At 40.6% G+C, this 18,767-nt stretch overlaps 1 protein-coding gene across 1 annotated transcript in view; it reads left to right on the forward strand.

Annotated features, from left to right (window-relative positions):
• paqr5b (progestin and adipoQ receptor family member Vb) overlaps positions 1-18,417 on the forward strand; it is a 33,620-nt gene extending 15,203 nt beyond the window's left edge. The window contains exons 4-8 of the mRNA XM_034183106.1: positions 1,350-1,476; positions 8,480-8,524; positions 10,209-10,305; positions 10,796-10,940; positions 17,595-18,417. Of these exons, the coding sequence (XP_034038997.1) occupies positions 1,350-1,476; positions 8,480-8,524; positions 10,209-10,305; positions 10,796-10,940; positions 17,595-17,866 (686 nt within the window). The 3' untranslated portion in view covers positions 17,867-18,417. The remainder of the gene's footprint in view (positions 1-1,349; positions 1,477-8,479; positions 8,525-10,208; positions 10,306-10,795; positions 10,941-17,594) is intronic.
• The last annotated feature ends 350 nt before the right edge of the window (positions 18,418-18,767 follow it).

The following is an 18,767-nucleotide window of genomic DNA, read 5'->3' on the forward strand; positions in this document are numbered from 1 at the left end:
ATCTTTGTGTCGGTATCTTCAGTCTGTGGCCCGACAGCAGGACGCCATCTGTACTTCTGACTATTTAAAAAAAAATACCTGAATGTCTTTGAACGTACTGTGTTTTTAGACTCTAAGTCACTTTTTTTTCCCCTGTGACTTATATTCAGAAACAACTCATATGTAAATAATATGTGTGTCTGTACATAAATCATGGGTCAATACAGTGTCAGTTCAGTGGAAACAGGAAACACAACATTAAAGTTATTTATCCTGTTCCAAGCAGTTTTTATTGAATTCTTATGAAATATATGTTTCAAAAAGAAATAATTGTCTATTTTTTTCTCTTCATGATGACTTTTTTTTTGACAGATGCGACTTATAGTCCAGAAAATACGTTGGTGGATTCAAATATCAGTGTTTTAGAGGTTTTTTTTTTAATAATGGTTTTAAATCGGTCATCAGGACGTCAAACCATTCAGACTATGAAAGAGTTTCATTTTCACATTTAGCTTTTTATCAGAACTTGAAAAATGTGATTGTGAGATTTTTAGCAGTGGCCTCATGTGGAGACTGGATGGATTTGGAACTGGTTCTCTTTAGGGGAACCTTGAGAACCACTGGAATGACGTTGTGTCAAACAAATAGTGACTTTGGGAGACTGGAGAAGGCCAGAGGGATGCCCACGTCGCCCACATGTCGCCCACATGTCACCGGCTGTGGCAGATTATTTTCAAGAGGTGGGGATGGACCAGACGTCTGCAGCAGGGTGATTCTGTTGTGTGGTGGATTTGACAACATGTTGTTCTCCACATGAGTGGGTCATATTGGAGCGTTGTGACGGGATGAAACCATTTTTCCAATATGATACCGATACTGGAACCTTCAGTATCAGCTGATACTGACACCAGTGTGGTACATTTCCTGTCTGAAAACCACTAACCTGGTCATAAGTACATTTGTCTGGATGTGAACTGAGCTGTTAAAAAAACACCTACTCAGATCTGCAAGACAAGACTCGTATCAGGGCTTTTAAATTTCCGATATCTAATCCAGTAATTTCAACAAGTATCGGACCGACACTGATTGTTCAAATGTTCAGATCGGTGCACCTGTATCTGACAGTGCGAACAAACAACTGAACACATACGTGACGTCATCCCGTGACAAGCGTCGCTCGCTCATTTCCACCCGGGTTTGTCCAAAACACACGATAGTTTGTGCAGCTGCTCAACAGCACAGAAAATAAACGAGAACTGGAACAAACATCAACTCTATTTCATAAGGTCAGAATTAATCGTGAGTAGCTAATATTATTTCTGTGTTTCTAACATTCTGTCCTCATTTCCATCACACTGCTCCCTCTGCAGGATCTGCAGTTTCCTATTCAGCGTACATTTTTCCCGACCGGTGGCTGAACAGTTTCTTTCACCGCTGCTTCGTCCCCGTTGCTGTGTTCAACGCCATCATCTGCACTGGGCTGGCATGCTACACCAGGTACACTGCAGAAGTCTGTTTTAATCGTCCTTCAAACCAGAACGAGATCAGAGAAGCTGTTAAAAACAAACGGCTTTACTTATTCTGTGCAAGAGAGAATGTTGAAGCAATGAGAGTCTCAACTGACCACAGGCAGCATGAAAGTGCTGTTCTCGAGCTTTATATCTAGAAAAGTCCAACTATGTTCCACCTTTATTAGTTATTTTCACTTTGTCCACAGTTTATGTTACAACCTTATTCCAAAATAGATTAAATAATTTTTTTCCTCAAACATCTACACACAATACCCCATAATGACAACATGAAAAAAGTTTTGTTGAAATTTTGTTGTTTGTTGAAAGTTGACAGTCAGAGCACAACCCAAGCATGAAGTCAAAGGAATTGTCTGTAGACCTGTAGACAGGATCGTCTGGAGGCACAAATCTGGGGAAGGGAACAGAAACATTTCTGCTCCTTTGAAGGTCCCAGTGACCACAGTGGCCTCCATCATCTGTAAATGGAAGAAGTTCAGATCCGCCAGGACTTTTTCTAGAGGTGGCCACCGTGTAAAATGAGCCATCAGGGGAGAAGGACCTTAGTCAGGGAGGTGACCAATGAACCCGATGGTTACTCTGTCAGAGCTCCAGCATTCCTCTGTGGAGAGAGGAGAACCTTCCAGAAGGACAACCATCTCTGCACCAATCAGGCCTGTATGGTAGAGTGGCCAGATGGAAGCCACTCCTTAGTAAAAGGCACATGGCAGCCCACCTGGAGTTTGACAAAAGGCACCTAAAGGACTCTCAGACCAGGAGAAACAAAATTCTCTGGTCTGATGAGACAAAGATTGAACTCTGTGGCGTCATGTTTGGAGGAAACCAGGCACCATCCCTACAGTGAAGCATGGTTTCCATTTCCATTTATTTAAAAGGGACAACACATATTAATGAACACATAAAGTGTAAATATGTCAGATTATAGCCGTGGGCTAATTTCCATCTGTAGTCCCTGACAGACTATAAGAATTAAACAGTTTACAGTAAAAACACACAAACATCACAGGAGCTTACAATACAACAGACTACATGACATAGGGGTCACCAACTACAACAAGACACCGACTAGACAAAAGACAGGAAACAAAAGGACACTGACATGATCTGAGCATGAAGGTTAGTTACACAAACTCAGTCAAATGAGGACACACAGTTAAAAAACAAAAAAACTACATGTACAATTCAATTAGAATAAGTTAATTAAAACTGCAAGTCTAATTTCATACATTTATATATTTTAAAAACCATAACTTTAAGAACAATAACTTATAAAGTGCTGTAGTGCATTTCACATTCCCTACAGTTCATCTTAGTTTCTACAGTTGAGTTCATAATGCTCACATTTTTTATTTGATTTGAGTTCCTCCTTTAAGTGACTTTTGAAGGCTTTAAAACTTGGAGCCTCTGTCACTGTAGTTGGCAAAGCGTTCCATTGGACACTGCCTTTGTAGGACATGTCTTTTTCCTGGTTCTCTCCCTCAGCCCCAACCAGTCCCAGCAGAAGACTGCCCCTCCCTGAGCCTGGTTCTGCTGGAGGTTTCTTCCTGTTAAAAGGGAGTTTTCCTTCCCACTGTCGCCAAGTGCTTGCTCACAGGGGGTCGTTTTGACAGTTGGGGTTTTTCTGTAATTATTGTGTGGCTTTTGCCTTACAATATAAAGCGCCTTGGGGCAACTGTTTGTTGTGATTTGGCGCTATATAAATAAAATTGATTGATTGACAGAACATTTTGTGCAAAAGCTGTTTTTCGCACAGACACTTCACAGTCCCCTCTACTCACGGCCCTGGTGACCCTCGGACCAACTGTTCTATATTTAATATAATTTGCAAGAGGTGGAGGAGCCAACCCATGTAAAATTTGATATATTAGACAAGCATTTTTAAATTTTATAAAATTTTCAAAACTAAATAAGTTATACTTTGTTAAAATTTTGCAGTGATGATATGAAAATGGTCTTTTATCTAAAATTTTCAGTGCTCTTTTATAAAGCCTTTCAATCGGTTTTAAAATTGTCACACCTGTGAGAGACCAGCTGGTTATGCAGTAACCTACATGAGAAAAAAATCATACAGTGCAAGAACATCATAGCCGCTTGATCTGTCATTGAGCTCCTTATTTGGTTGAAGTTAAACACATTGTATTTGATTATTTTAGTTATCATTTTAATATGATTTTTAAAGGAGAGTGTCGAGTCCAGCAACACTCCCAAATATTTGAATTCTTTAACTAACTGCAGTTCATCATCTCCAATGTACACATTGGAGCACTCAATATTGGAAGCCTTGTTTGAAAAATACATATGCGTACAGACAGTTTTCTGTATGTTTAATTTCAGACATGATCCATTAAGCCAATTTGAAATATACTTTAGGGCTGATGTAAGAGTTTTAGCTGCTGCCTCAGGTGATCTTGCACTTGTGTAGATTACCGCATCATCAGCGTAAAGTTGTATTCCACATCCTCACAAACACTTGGTCATTAATGAATAATGAAAATAAAATGGGCCCCAAGATAGATCCTTGGGGGACTCCTAGTGCACAATCTAAGTAGGGGGATTTAATACCATTAACCATGGTGGCTTGTTTTCTATTTGATAAATAAGATGCCATCCATTTTATGGCATGCTCAGAAAAATTAAAAGATTGCAACTTTAATAATAAAATATTATGATTCACTAGATCAAATGCTTTACGCAAATCTAAGAAAACTGCTCCTACACAATTGTTTTTATCCAAAAAACTTTTCACTTTTTCCATGAACATTGTTATGGCAGTGTCAGTTGAATGGTAGGTACGAAAACCAAATTGCATGGGATGCAGAGTAGTTTGGCCACTTTGTAGATGTTGAATCAATTGCTTGGCGACCCACTTTTCAAGGACTTTAGAAAAGACTGACAGTATGCTAATTGGTCTGTAGTTATTAATATTATTTTCTGTCACCCCCCCCCCCCTTAAAAATTGGGGTAACTGTGGCAATCTTCCATATCTGTGGTACAATGGAATGCTCAACTGACAAATTTATTAAATGCGTAACTGGATGTGCTAGAGCCATTTTATGTGTTTTTAGGAATCCAACATCAAAGCCATGATGGTCTTTAGCTTTGGACTCCTTCATGGCATTTCTAATCTTTAAAGTTTCAACCTGGGATATTAGTTCTATATTAAACGTTTGACTGTGTACTGGAATGTTGTAGGTTATTTCAGGCGATTTGAAACTTGCTGCCATCTCTTCAACAGAGCGTAGAAATTATAAATTCAGCTCTTTTGCTAAGATCGTAGGATCATTCACAAGCTGGTTATTAATTTTCAATTCCAAATCATTTGCATCTTTCTTTTTCCTCCTCACTAAAAGTTTGTTAATATTCTGCCATATTTGTTTTCCATTTCTGTTTGCGTTTTGCATTATTGTGATAAAAAAAAAATGTGCTTTTGCTCTTTGCATTTCTGATATTACTCTGTTTCGCATTGAAGTAGATTCCTGTCTGTTGTCAACTTGGATTTTTTTTTTTCCTATAATTCATGTTTTTGTAAAAGAACTACATACATTTTGAATTTTGTTAAGAAATATATCAGAGCATATTTCAATATTGTCACATGAGGTTACACTTTCCCAAGTGGGATCTTTTAATGCTTTTCCCAAGTTTTGTTGTTGATTCTTTGGTATAAATTTAGACATTTGTTTCCTAACATGATTGGAGTATGAATGCTCAAAACGTTGCTTAGTTAATTTTCTTGTACAAGGAATAACATTATGGTCTGAGAGACCAGTCAATAAACGATATGTTTTAGTGATCCTTGCAGGCCTATTTGAGAAAAGCAAGTCAATTTGGGATTCTGAACTATTTGTAAATCTGGTCGGATTCTCAATTAATTGTGTAAAATTAAATTGATCAGTAATTAATTTCAGTTTTTTCCTGTCTTTTGTCATCCCAACTGACATTGAAGTCTCCTAATATGATAATTTCTTTTTTATGATCACATGTTTTAAGTAAATCCCGCAATTGATCATAAAACTTGTTTGTGGAAGACGGTTTACGGTAGAGACAGATTACAGTCAGTGACATTTCCACAGAAAGATAAATGTTTACTCCAATGCATTCTAGTGTAATCTTATTGGGCCATACCATTTGATTACATTTAAATTTACTCCTCACATATAGCAGTGCCCCACCCCCTTTTCCTTGATCTCTGTCTTTTCTAAAAATATTATAGCCTGGTATCAGTACCGCTGAATCTGGCGAGGCACTAGTGAGCCATGTTTCTGATAAACCAAAAAAATCAAGATTTGAATCACACATTAAATATTCTAATTGTTCGTGTTTTGATACCATACTGCGCACATTTAAGTGACCTCCGAGCATGCCAGTTTTCTTATAACGTGGATCCCACATAATCTGGTTCAGAGTAGTAAACAATTTTGAACGCCTTTGCTTCTTGAATACTGGATTTCTGCACATAGATGTTTTGGGGTCTGGTTGAGGTCCAGCAATTGTTGCTATATTAGTACAGTTTGAAAGACTATGCACTTGTCCGAGGTCTATCTTTCTTTGAGAGCACTGTTACTGGTGGTGGCAGCATCATGCTGTGGGGGTGTTTTTCAGCAGCAGGAACTGGGAGACTAGTCAGGATTGAGGGAAGATGAATGCAGCAATGTACAGAGACATCCTGGATGAAAACCTACTCCAGAGTGCTCTTGACCTCAGACTGGGGCAATAGTTCATCTTTCAGCAGGACAATGACCCAAGATATCACAGGTGTGTCTTCCGGACAACTCTGTGAATGTCCTTGAGTGGCCCAACCAGAGCCCAGACCTGAATCTGATTGAACATCTCTGGAGAGATCTGAAAATCTCTGTGCACCGACGCTCCCCATCCAGCCTGATGGAGCTTGAGAGGTGCTGCAAAGAGGAATGGACCAAACTGCCCAAAGATAGGTGCACCAAGCTTGTGGCATCATATTCAAGAAGACTTCAGGCTGAAATTGCTGCCAAAGGAGCATCAATAAAGTACTGAACAAAGGGTGTGAATACTTATGGACATGGGATTTGTTTATTTTTAATAACTTTGCAAAAAATTCAACAAAGCCTTTTCATATTGTTATTATGGGGTGTTGTGGGTAGAATTCTGAGGAAAAAATGAATTTACTCCATTTTGGAATAAGGCTGTAACATAACAAAATGTGGAAAAAGTGAAGTGCTGTGAAAACTTTCTGGATTCACTGTACGTAGCTGCCTCAGTGTCAGCGACCCAAACAGCTGGTGAAGGTCAATGGTTAACCCTCATGTCACCTGACTGCAGCAGATGGTTACTTCTGAGTGATGGAGATGGACTTATTGTTTATCTGTGTGGTTGCCATCCAGGTACCACTTTAGTTGTGTAGTGTGATGCATGTGGTGATGCAGAGCACCACCTGCGTGCTCCCAGACCTGATCTGGGAGCACGCAGTACTTTCTGTACTTCAACAGTTTCATTGTAATTAAATATTCTGTGTTTCGTTCTTAATTTCAATCTCAATTGATTTATAAAGCACTTTAAAATTCACCAACAACCAAAGCGCTGTACACAATAAAAACAGGCAAGTTAAAATAATTTAATAAATAAAAAGTTACAATTAAAAGCAAAAACACACACACACACACACACACACACACACACACACACAAAAAACAGTGTCAAGCTGCGTTAAAAGCCAAAGAGAAAAAAAAAGTGCTTTAAGAGACGATTTAAAAGCAGAGAGAGAATCAGCCTGCCTAATGTGCAAAGGAAGATCATTCCACAGTCTCGGGGCAACGACTGAAAAAGCTCGGTCACCTCTACGCTTCCTCTTTGACCTTGGGATAACCAACAGTGACAAATCAGCTGACCTGAGTGAGCGTGAAGGGGCATATACGTAAATGAAGCAGGTCAGACAGATACAGCGGGGCAAGGCCATGAAGACATTAAAAAACAAATAAAAGAATTTTAAAATCAATTCTAAAACGAACTGGGAGCCAATGAAGTGAGGCCAGAACCGGTGCAATCTGCTCGCACCTTCTAACACCAGCCAAAAGTCGAGCAGCAGCATTCTGCACCATCTGTAGGCGAGTAAGCAGAGTCTGATTTAGCCCAATATAAAAGTGGAAAAAATGGTATCAATCCAAATTTTCATTCATTCATATCAATTTTGAACAGGTTTGGAACCAGCACTGATCCTTGTGGAACTCCGAATGTAATTTCTCACAAATCTTTTTCATTTGTTATTTGTAGTTATTTGTGCCTAATATAACTTTCCTAAAGGTCATCTTTCCAACTGTTCAAATAAGATTTTATATCAGTAATTTATTTTGTTGATGTAGATTCTGTTGATCTGTTTTCTTTGAACTTGTTCAGACTTTTTATGTTTATTAATATAATCATCAAACCTGACACGAGCATGTCACTGCTGACAACATTATGAGCCCCACATGAGAACAACAGTACAGCGTGATCATTTTGTGTGGAAAATATACCTGATTGCAAAAAAAAAAAAAAAAAAAAAAAAAAACAACGGTCTTTGACACGGTTTCTGGCTCCATCAGCGGAAAGTGTTTTTCTTGTTAATTTTTCATGCTGCAGTTATAATCTGAGTTTGTGGGTTTATGAACCGGGTCAGCAGGGTTTTGGTTCATAATAACAGACTTTTTTTCTTTGTCAGAGATGTTTTATTGAGATCTGTTTCAACATTTTTCTTTTATCTTGTTAATTCACTGCTTCAACATGAGCTGATATTTGTTCCTTTAATCTTCACTTTATGATGTCATAATGAGCTGATGGCAGTGATTGTCAGATTTGCAGATTTGGTGTTCTTTTGTTGTTAAGTGGAGTTAATAATACTGATTAAAGAGTGCCCTCAGACTGAGTTTGAGACAAACAAACACGTTCTTGAGCTGAAAGGATTCAGACTTAATGCAGTTTTTTTTTTTAACAGCTGTTCACTTGTTTCTTGCCCTGTTTAGGCTTGGATTGCCATTTCTACATTATCATCATGACAGCATAAAGAGGTAAATACACAGAAATGCTTCTGTCCTGCAAGTTGTACGATACTGTCTGGATGCATCTTGGGAATATTAGCATTTGTCTAAAAATGTGTCATGAAGGAAACAAACAAATCTTTAAGTCATACCAGTCTGTAAATCATATTATTGTTGAAATGTGATGCTCCTGCTTCATCCAACAAAAGACCCTTCGGCTACTCCCTTGTTTTGGACTCCGGGTCGCCACAGTAAATCCGAGGTGGATCTGCATGTTGAATTGGCACAAGTTTTAGATGCAGCTCCACATTACATGGAGGAATATGTCAGGGGTGAAGGGTTTGAACCGGGAACCTTCGGCACTGAAACCAAGCACACTAACCACTTGGTCACCACCCCTGCCTCTAATGCTTCATGCAACAAGAAGCAAAATTAATTTAATCAGTGCATTATGATACAAATAATGAATGTTTGAGTTCACCTCGTTCACCAAATTAAATATTCGTTCCACTGAAAGAATGTAAAAATATTCATTATTTGTTTTATATAACAGCTAAAATAGAACCTTGTCATTTGATATTATATTAATTTACAAACAACAGAAAAGGGACTTACATTTTGGTACAACACTGCACTGACTTTGTGTACTTCTAAAAAAGCAAAAAAGACTGTGTACCTCCTCACACCAGCAAAGAATCATGTCAGAAATTAGTCCAGCTTTTCATTCTAACTTCCTCCTAACAGCTCTTCATGCCTCCAGACAGCACAGTGGATTTGTTGTGTGTGTGTGTGTGTGTGTGTGTGTGTCTTTGAAGAATTAGCACGGTCAATTAGCTCCTTCAAATCAATTGTCGTCCATCAGCAACAAACTCCGCATGTTTAGCTAAATGCCGCCCCCACTAGTGGGCGGGGTTCACAGCGTGCAGTGGTACAAAACGTATGGAACCAATTTGCACGATAAATGCAACGCAACACAAATGGGATGAATAATCCAGGTCACATGACATACAAAGCACCAATCAAATGACAAGGATCCACTCAGCCGTTACATAATAATTTATTTTAATGCAAACATTCAAAACTGCATTAGCAAGCAGAAGCAAACACGTTAATTGATGTTGCTACTGTACAAGGTACAAAGAATTGAGAGTAAACTGTTTCTGGTGGCTGTTCTGCAGTTCTGTTCAGTCTGAAACACGCATGTTTACCTCATTAAATGCAATTAAATGTTTTAAACCTCCTATACATTTTTCAAACACATTTAAAAATGTTAGCCTTACCTTAGCCTACCTATTCTTCTTATATTGTGTTTTTTTCTGTAGGGAGCCCCCAAACCCCGACTTTTTTTCTTTAAATCCCATATTGTGTTTGGTCAAGTAATACAAACACAGTCTCCATGATATTCTTTCTTTGTGAAAATGTTTCTCAGATTATTTACTCATAATAACGGTATTAGACCTCGATCTGTGCAAATTGTATCAATCTTTAATATTAATAACTTTTTAAATTCATCATTTATCACCAGATTCCTTCATGAATCTTTTTCAATTTAAAATGTTTGAGTTTCACAAACAGCAGGAAGTTGTTTTTTCCTCTGCAGGACGTTTAAACAGTAACCAAATGAGTCGATTCAGAATTTTTTTTCCTGTAGACGTGTTTGTTCACAGTATTGTGTGTATTTCAGGATAGAAAAAAAGCTCTTTTCTTATTTCAGATTCCCAGAGTTAAAGAGGCCAAAGTTCAGTAAAAGTCTGCGTGTTTTTGCCTTCGCCTACCCGTACCTGTTTGACAGCATTCCTCTGTTCTTCAGGGTGAGACTTTGTCCTTCACACTGCACTCGTCTGAACGCACCATCAAGTATGTGGCAGCTTAATTATTATGAGTAGTTCCTGAAGAAATTAGTGAGTTTCCTGTCTGACAGGGAATTGAACTACAGATCTTCTGGTCACAAACCCACCAGACAGACCATAATATCCCAAATAAATGTTTACAGGTGTGTAAGATGGTTTGTGCTTTGTGTGTGTTCTCAGAAATGCATCTTTTGAAAATCTTTGTGTGTACAAGTGTCTTTATTTTGTTGCAAAATTCTTTTGCATTTTTTGTAGGTTGGTAAATGTGTATGTAAAGAAGATCACATTTCACTTGCCTGTGGAGCTTTGAGACACTATGAAGGTCTGCAGCTCCACAGCGATCAATAACTGCATGCTGTGTTTAGGTGTTGTTGGAAAAACATGACATTTGTGCTTGTCGTGTTTATTTTAGAAGGGGAAAGGTGTTGCTGATGTGTTCTGTTGTCTCCAGGTGTTCTTGTGTGTCGGAGAAGGTTGCACAGAAAATGACGCCAACATCCTCCACTACTACCACATTGCTTTGGCTTTCCTCACCGGCTTCCTGTTTGCCACACATTTACCAGAGCGTCTGGCACCGGGCAGCTTTGACTACATCGGTAAGAATGTTATCATCAAACCTTAAGGGCCCCTTCACCCACAGTGCAAATATGGTCGACTTGCGCATGAAGCAGGAATCGTATGAAAAATGTGTAAAATCGGAGCTCCCTCTAACGCCTCATATTGAGGCGTTAGAGGGAGTACCTTGTTGTACCTTGTACCTTGTTGCTACAACTATTTGCGCACACCAGCGGCTGAAAGACAGAGTGTGCTCTGTGAGATCCCATCGAACCCTCTCACGGCAGGTGTCAGCCAAATTCCAGGTGACACACACGAACATCTAACACCGCTCACTTGGCACTTAGAAAATGTGTGACCATTCGTACTATCATCACAAAAACAGTCAGCACACCAGATGTGTTGGAGGGAGTGTGTGTGTGTGTGGGGGGGGGGGGGGGCACACTTGCATCAAATGCTTGTATGTATGTACGTACAGGTGTGATCACATGGGGGCCAGACAGCGAGGTGTGATCGCACACAGCACGGGGAGGGGCCTGTCAGCTGATCACAGCACACTAACAGCTGGATGACGGCTCACTGCACACATTACAAACACAGACACCACCGCCAGGACAGGTATATAAGTAATTACGACAATACATACACAATTACATAACAAATAATGAAAATGAATGACCACATAACACAGAGTGACACGTCGGTCTGTGCACTGAACAGGGGAGCAGAGTCCGCTGTAAAGATCTCTGCTCCTGAACATCCCAGGTGGAGGACACGTTCCGTGTTTTGAAGGACATGAACTGACAACATTCCTCCATGAGGCACATGTCTCTGCCTGCTGTTCTCACATGGAAATATATAAAACATCTTTCACCTTTGAGCCGGGCTGCAGCAGCCGCACACAGTGCACCTCCTCCATGTCCTTGTTGATTTCAGGCATTTTTCTACCTCATTTGCAGGCTAGTGATGGTAGCACAGTGGTAAAGTTTCTGGCTGGCAATCAGAGCTTTTGTAAATTACAGGTTTGAATACCATGGATGGCATGTATTTCTCTCTTTCTTTTTTCACAGCAGCTGTTCAATGTAGTTACACATGTTCCAGCTGCTCACACTGTGATCCTGCTGCGACAGAGTGTGCACAACACCGTCACATGCACAAAACTGTTGCAGCGGGATCGTTCACGCCTGCTTGTCAGCTCAGTGTTTTCGTGGTTCACTCATATGAGCTGTTCCGCCGTGATTTGCCCTGATTTGTACTTATTCATATTATGTGTGAGGGGGCCTAAGAGACTGTGATGAGTCTTCTGCACCTTACACTCTGGATGACAGGAGATTCTGCATTATTTTACTCCTTTTGTAGTGTGCATTTTTTTATTTTTGGAGTGGAGAAGACGTGTGTTGGTTCTGATTTTTAAGAGCAAGGGTGATAGAGATATACTCTGGAGAGAAGGTGAATGAAAGTCAGTAGGAGTCAGACTGAGTCCATGTGTGTGAATCAGAGGGAGCCCAGTGGAATAGTGCAGTTACAAGGAGTAGACGTGGTGAAAGTCAATGAGTTTAAATACTTGGGGTCAACTGTCCAAAGTAATGGAGAGTGTGGTAGAGAGGTGAAGAAGAGAGTGCAGGCAGGGTGGAGTGGGTGGAGAAAGGTGGCAGGAGTGATTTGTGACTGAAGAATATCAGTAAGAGTGAAAGGGAAAGTCTACAAGACAGTAGTAAGACCAGCTATGTTGGACGGCTTAGTGGTGGCACTAACAAAAAGACAAGAGGCAGAGCCGGAGATGGTGCGATTGTCTTTGGGATTGACAAGAATGGACAGGATTAAGAATGGACATATCAGAGGGACAGCTCAGGAGGGAAAGTTTAGAGACAAAGTCAGAGAGGCAAGATTGAGATGGTTTGGACATGTGCAGAGGAGGGACCCAGGGTATATAGGGAGAAGGATCAATCAATCAATCAATCAACTTTTTTCTTATATAGCGCCAAATCACAACAAACAGTTGCCCCAAGGCGCTCCATATTGTAAGGCAAGGCCATACAATAATTATGAAAAACCCCAATGGTCAAAACGACCCCCTATGAGCAAGCACTTGGCAACAGTGGGAAGGAAAAACTCCCTTTTAACAGGAAGAAACCTCCAGCAGAACCAGGCTCAGGGAGGGGCAGTCTTCTGCTGGGACTGGTTGGGGCTGAGGGAAAAAACCAGGAAAAAGACATGCCGTGAAGGGGAGCAGAGATCGATCACTAATGATTAAATGCAGAGTGATGCATACGGAGCAAAAAGAGAAAGAAACAGTGCATCATGGGAACCCCCCCACAATCTACGTCTAAAGCAGCATAACCAAGGGATGGTCCAGGGTCACCCGATCCAGCCCTAACTATAAGCCTTAGCGAAAAGGAAAGTTTTAAGCCTAATCTTAAAAGTAGAGAGGGTATCTGTCTCCCTGATCTGAATTGGGAGCTGGTTCCACAGGAGAGGAGCCTGAAAGCTGAAGGCTCTGCCTCCCATTCTACTCTTACAAACCCTAGGAACTACAAGTAAGCCCGCAGTCTGAGAGCGAAGCGCTCTAATGGGGTAATATGGTACTACGAGGTCCCTAAGATAAGATGGGACCTGATTATTCAAAACCTTATAAGTAAGAAGAAGAATTTTAAATTCTATTCTAGAATTAACAGGAAGCCAATGAAGAGAGGCCAACACGGGTGAGATATGCTCTCTCCTGCTAGTCCCCGTCAGTACTCTAGCTGCAGCATTCTGAACCAACTGAAGGCTTTTTAGGGAACTTTTAGGACAACCTGATAATAATGAATTACAATAGTCCAGGCCTAGAGGAAATAAATGCATGAATTAGTTTTTCAGCATCACTCTGAGACAAGACCTTTCTGATTTTAGAGATATTGCGTAAATGCAAAAAGGCAGTCCTACATAATTGTTTAATATGCGCTTTGAATGACATATCCTGATCAAAAATGACTCCAAGATTTCTCACAGTATTACTAGAGATCAGGGAAATGCCATCCAGAGTAACGATCTGGTTAGACACCATGCTTCTAAGATTTGTGGGGCCAAGTACAATAACTTCAGTTTTATCTGAGTTTAAAAGCAGGAAATTAGAGGTCATCCATGTCTTTATGTCTGTAAGACAATCCTGCAGTTTAGCTAATTGGTGTGTATCCTCTGGCTTCATGGATAGATAAAGCTGGGTATCATCTGCGTAACAATGAAAATTTAAGCAATACCGTCTAATAATACTGCCTAAGGGAAGCATGTATAAAGTGAATAAAATTGGTCCTAGCACAGAACCTTGTGGAACTCCATAATTAACTTTAGTCTGTGAAGAAGATTCCCCATTTACATGAACAAACTGTAATCTATTAGACAAATATGATTCAAACCACCGCAGCGCAGTGCCTTTAATACCTATGGCATGCTCTAATCTCTGTAATAAAATTTTATGGTCAACAGTATCAAAAGCAGCACCGAGGTCCAACAGAACAAGCACAGAGATAAGTCCACTGTCCGAAGCCATAAGAAGATCATTTGTAACCTTCACTAATGCTGTTTCTGTACTATGATGAATTCTAAAACCTGACTGAAACTCTTCAAATAGACCATTCCTCTGCAGGTGATCAGTTAACTGTTTTACAACTACCCTCTCAAGAATCTTTGAGAGAAAAGGAAGGTTGGAAATTGGCCTATAATTAGCTAAGATAGCTGGGTCAAGTGATGGCTTTTTAAGTAATGGTTTAATTACTGCCACCTTAAAGGCCTGTGGTACATAACCAACTAACAAAGATAGATTGATCATATTTAAGATTGAAGCATTAAATAATGGTAGGACTTCCTTGAGCAGCCTGGCAGGAATGGGGTCCAATAAACATGCCGATGGTTTGGACGAAGCAACCAATGAAAATAACTCAGACAGAACAACCGGAGAGAAAGAGTCTAACCAAATACTGGCATCACTGAAAGCAGCCAAAGATAACGATACATCTTTGGGATGGTTATGAGTAATTTTTTCTCTAATAGTCAAAATTTTGTTAGCAAAGAAAGTCATGAAGTCATTACTAGTTAAAGTTAATGGAATACTCAGCTCAATAGAGCTCTGACTCTTTGTCAGCCTAGCTACAGTGCTGAAAAGAAACCTGAGGTTATTCTTATTTTCTTCAATTAGTGATGAGTAGAAAGATGTCCTAGCTTTACGGAGGGCTTTTTTATAGAGCAACAAACTCTTTTTCCAGGCTATGTGAAGATCTTCTAAGTTAGTGAGACGCCATTTCCTCTCCAACTTACGGGTTATCTGCTTTAAGCTACGAGTTTGTGAGTTATACCATGGAGTCAGACACTTCTGATTTAAAGCTCTCTTTTTCAGAGGAGCTACAGCATCCAAAGTTGTCTTCAAAGAGGATGTAAAACTATTGACGAGATACTCCAACTCCCTTACAGAGTTTAGGTAGCTACTCTGCTCTGTGTTGGTATATGGCATTAGAGAACATAACGAAGGAATCATATCCTTAAACCTAGTTACAGCGCTTTCTGAAAGACTTCTAGTGTAATGAAACTTATTCCCCACTGCTGGGTAGTCCATCAGGGTAAATGTAAATGTTATTAAAAAATGATCAGACAGAAGGGAGTTTTCAGGGAATACTGTTAAGTCTTCAATTTCTATACCATAAGTCAGAACAAGATCTAAGATATGATTAAAGTGGTGGGTGGACTCATTTACTTTTTGAGCAAAGCCGATAGAGTCTAATAATAGATTAAATGCAGTGTTGAGGCTGTCATTCTCAGCATCTGTGTGGATGTTAAAATCGCCCACTATAATTATCTTATCTGAGCTAAGCACTAAGTCAGACAAAAGGTCTGAAAATTCACAGAGAAACTCACAGTAACGACCAGGTGGACGATAGATAATAACAAATAAAACTGGTTTTTGGGACTTCCAATTTGGATGGACAAGACTAAGAGACAAGCTTTCAAATGAATTAAAGCTCTGTCTAGGTTTTTGATTAATTAATAAGCTGAAATGGAAGATTGCTGCTAATCCTCCGCCCCGGCCCGTGCTACGAGCATTCTGACAGTTAGTGTGACTCGGGGGTGTTGACTCATTTAAACTAACATATTCATCCTGCTGTAACCAGGTTTCTGTTAGGCAGAATAAATCAATACGTTGATCAATTATTATATCATTTACCAACAGGGACTTAGAAGAGAGAGACCTAATGTTTAATAGACCACATTTAACTGTTTTAGTCTGTGGTGCAAGTTGAAGGTGCTATATTATTTTTTCTTTTTGAATTTTTATGCTTAAATAGATTTTTGCTGGTTATTGGTAGTCTGGGAGCAGGCACCGTCTCTACGGGGATGGGGTAATGAGGGGATGGCAGGGGGAGAGAAGCTGCAGAGAGGTGTGTAAGACCACAGCTCTGCTTCCTGGTCCCAATGCTGGACAGTCACAGTTTGGAGGATCCAAGAAAATTGGCCAGATTTCTAGAAATGAGAGCTACTCCATCTAAAGTGGGATGGATGCCGTCTCTCCTAACAAGACCAGGTTTTCCCCAGAAGCTTTGCCAATTATCAATGAAGCCCACCTCATTTTTTGGACACCACTCAGACAGCCAGCAATTCAAGGAGAACATGCGGCTAAACATGTCACTCCCGGTCTGATTGGGGAGGGGCCCAGAGAAAACTACAGAGTCCGACATTGTTTTTGCAAAGTTACACACCGATTCAATGTTAATTTTAGTGACCTCCGATTGGCGTAACCGAGTGTCATTACTGCCGACGTGAATTACAATCTTACCAAATTTATGCTTAGCCTTAGCCAGCAGTTTCAAATTTCCTTCAGTGTCGCCTGCTCTGGCCCCCGGAAGACAATTGACAATGGTTGCTGGTGTCGCTAACTTCACATTTCTCAAAACAGAGTCGCCAATAACCAGAGTTTGATCCTCGGCGAGTGTATCGTCGAGTGGGGAAAAACGGTTAGAGATGTTAACGGGTTGGTGGTGTACACGGGGCTTCTGTTTAGGACTACGCTTCCTCCTCAAAGTCACCCAGCCGGCCTGCTTTCCCGGCTGCTCGGGATCTGCTGGGGGACAGCTAACATGCACAAGCCATTCAGCAGGTGGCGTACATGTCGCAACTGAAATATCGAATTTTGATTGATCGGGTGCATCAAGTTTCAATAGATGTGAAAGCATTTGTTCTTCTTATATTCCCTTTTAATTTGGTGAGTTACATGACAACAGCACTTATTACCTCTAAGTTTGGCTGTTTGTTGCCTGTTAGCAGGATAACTCAAAAACTACAGAACGTATTTTAATGACATTTGGTGAGGAGATGGATAATGTTCTGTCAAATAAGTAATTAAATTGTGGAGGTGATGCAGAATATATCCTGAAACTGAGAAGCCAAAGAATGTTTGGCACATCGTAACACTTAACTCAAAATGTTCTGAGAGGATGTTGATGAAACCTGATGCTTGAATGGATTATGTCCCAGTAAGTGTTTGTTGATGTGATGGTGTTGTGTTGTGTGTTTTTTTTTGTTTTACTGTCATCTCAGGTTTTGTTGATTTGAGGTGGTTGTTGTTGTTTTTTTTGTTTTTTTTTTTTTACTGTGTGGTCTTGTTGTTGTGTGGCTGTCGGATCGTGCTGTTCGTTCTTCCTCCTGTGACTCGACTGCTCCCTCTGCAGGTCACAGTCACCAGCTCTTCCACGTGTGCAGCATCCTCAGCACTCATCTCCAGATGAAGGCCCTTGAGCAGGACATGGAGTCACGCAGCCTCTGGCTCCTTCAGCATGCTGAGCCCGTCACGTTCACCAGCTCGGCGGGCGTGGCGGCGCTTTGTGTGCTGCTGAATCTGAGCATCATCGCAGTCTACTGTCTACCTCTCCTCTCATCCTCTGTCTGCCAAGACAGAAACATGGAAAAGGCCCAACGACCTGGTGGACAAAGTGCTCGCTGATAAAACGCTAAGAACAGCGTTGATGAAAAGCAAAACACTCCTCCCGAACTCACAGAAAGTGAGGACATTTTAAATGAACTGGAACCTCGAGATGTTTGGGGCCTTCAGACGACAATAACCACTTCTACTGGTCAGAAAAAACACATTCCAGGGAGAAATCCAGCCGTACGTCTCTGCTGTGGGAGAAGGTCCAGGTGTGATTATGAAGGAAACGTTTGTTACCGTTAACAACATCAATGTTTCTCAGGAAACATGTTTTTGGAAAAAGCTGCAACTCGGCTTCGTGGTGATGATGTGGAGTAAATATTTCTAAAGTCCTCTGTGGTTTCTGTCAGCTGGTGGCAGTAACCAGGTGTCCACAACAAAGACTCAACACCACCTGACAATAGCTCCCCCTGGTGGCTGATGATCCATCCATTTACTAGACTAGTTTAGGGTCACAGGCTGGAGCCTATCCCAGCAGTCACAGGGCCGGAGGTGGGTTCACCCTGGACAGGACGCCAGTCTGTCACAGGGTCACATAGAGATAAACAAACACATTCACACTTACGGACAGTTTAAAGTCTCCAGTCCATCTAACCTGCATGTCTCTGGATGTGGCAGGAAGCTGGAGGAAACCCACACAAACACAGGGAGAACATGCAAACTCCACACAGAAAGGACACAGGTGGGAATCGAACCCATGACCTTCTTGCTGTGAGGCAACAGTTCTAACCACTAAGCCACTGTCCTACCGTGGCTGATAATGCAGAAGTTAAAATTCCAGGTTCTGAGATTCGACTGCCACCTGAAGACTGACCCACAGACGATCTCAACATAAAAAAAAATTCATTTGAAGCCGTCAAACACTTTTTTTAAAAAGTATTTTTTGTCCAAACATGAGATGAAACATTTGAGCCAC

Source organism: Thalassophryne amazonica, chromosome 2 (assembly GCF_902500255.1).
Source record: "Thalassophryne amazonica chromosome 2, fThaAma1.1, whole genome shotgun sequence".
Taxonomy (NCBI): Eukaryota; Metazoa; Chordata; class Actinopteri; order Batrachoidiformes; family Batrachoididae; genus Thalassophryne; species Thalassophryne amazonica.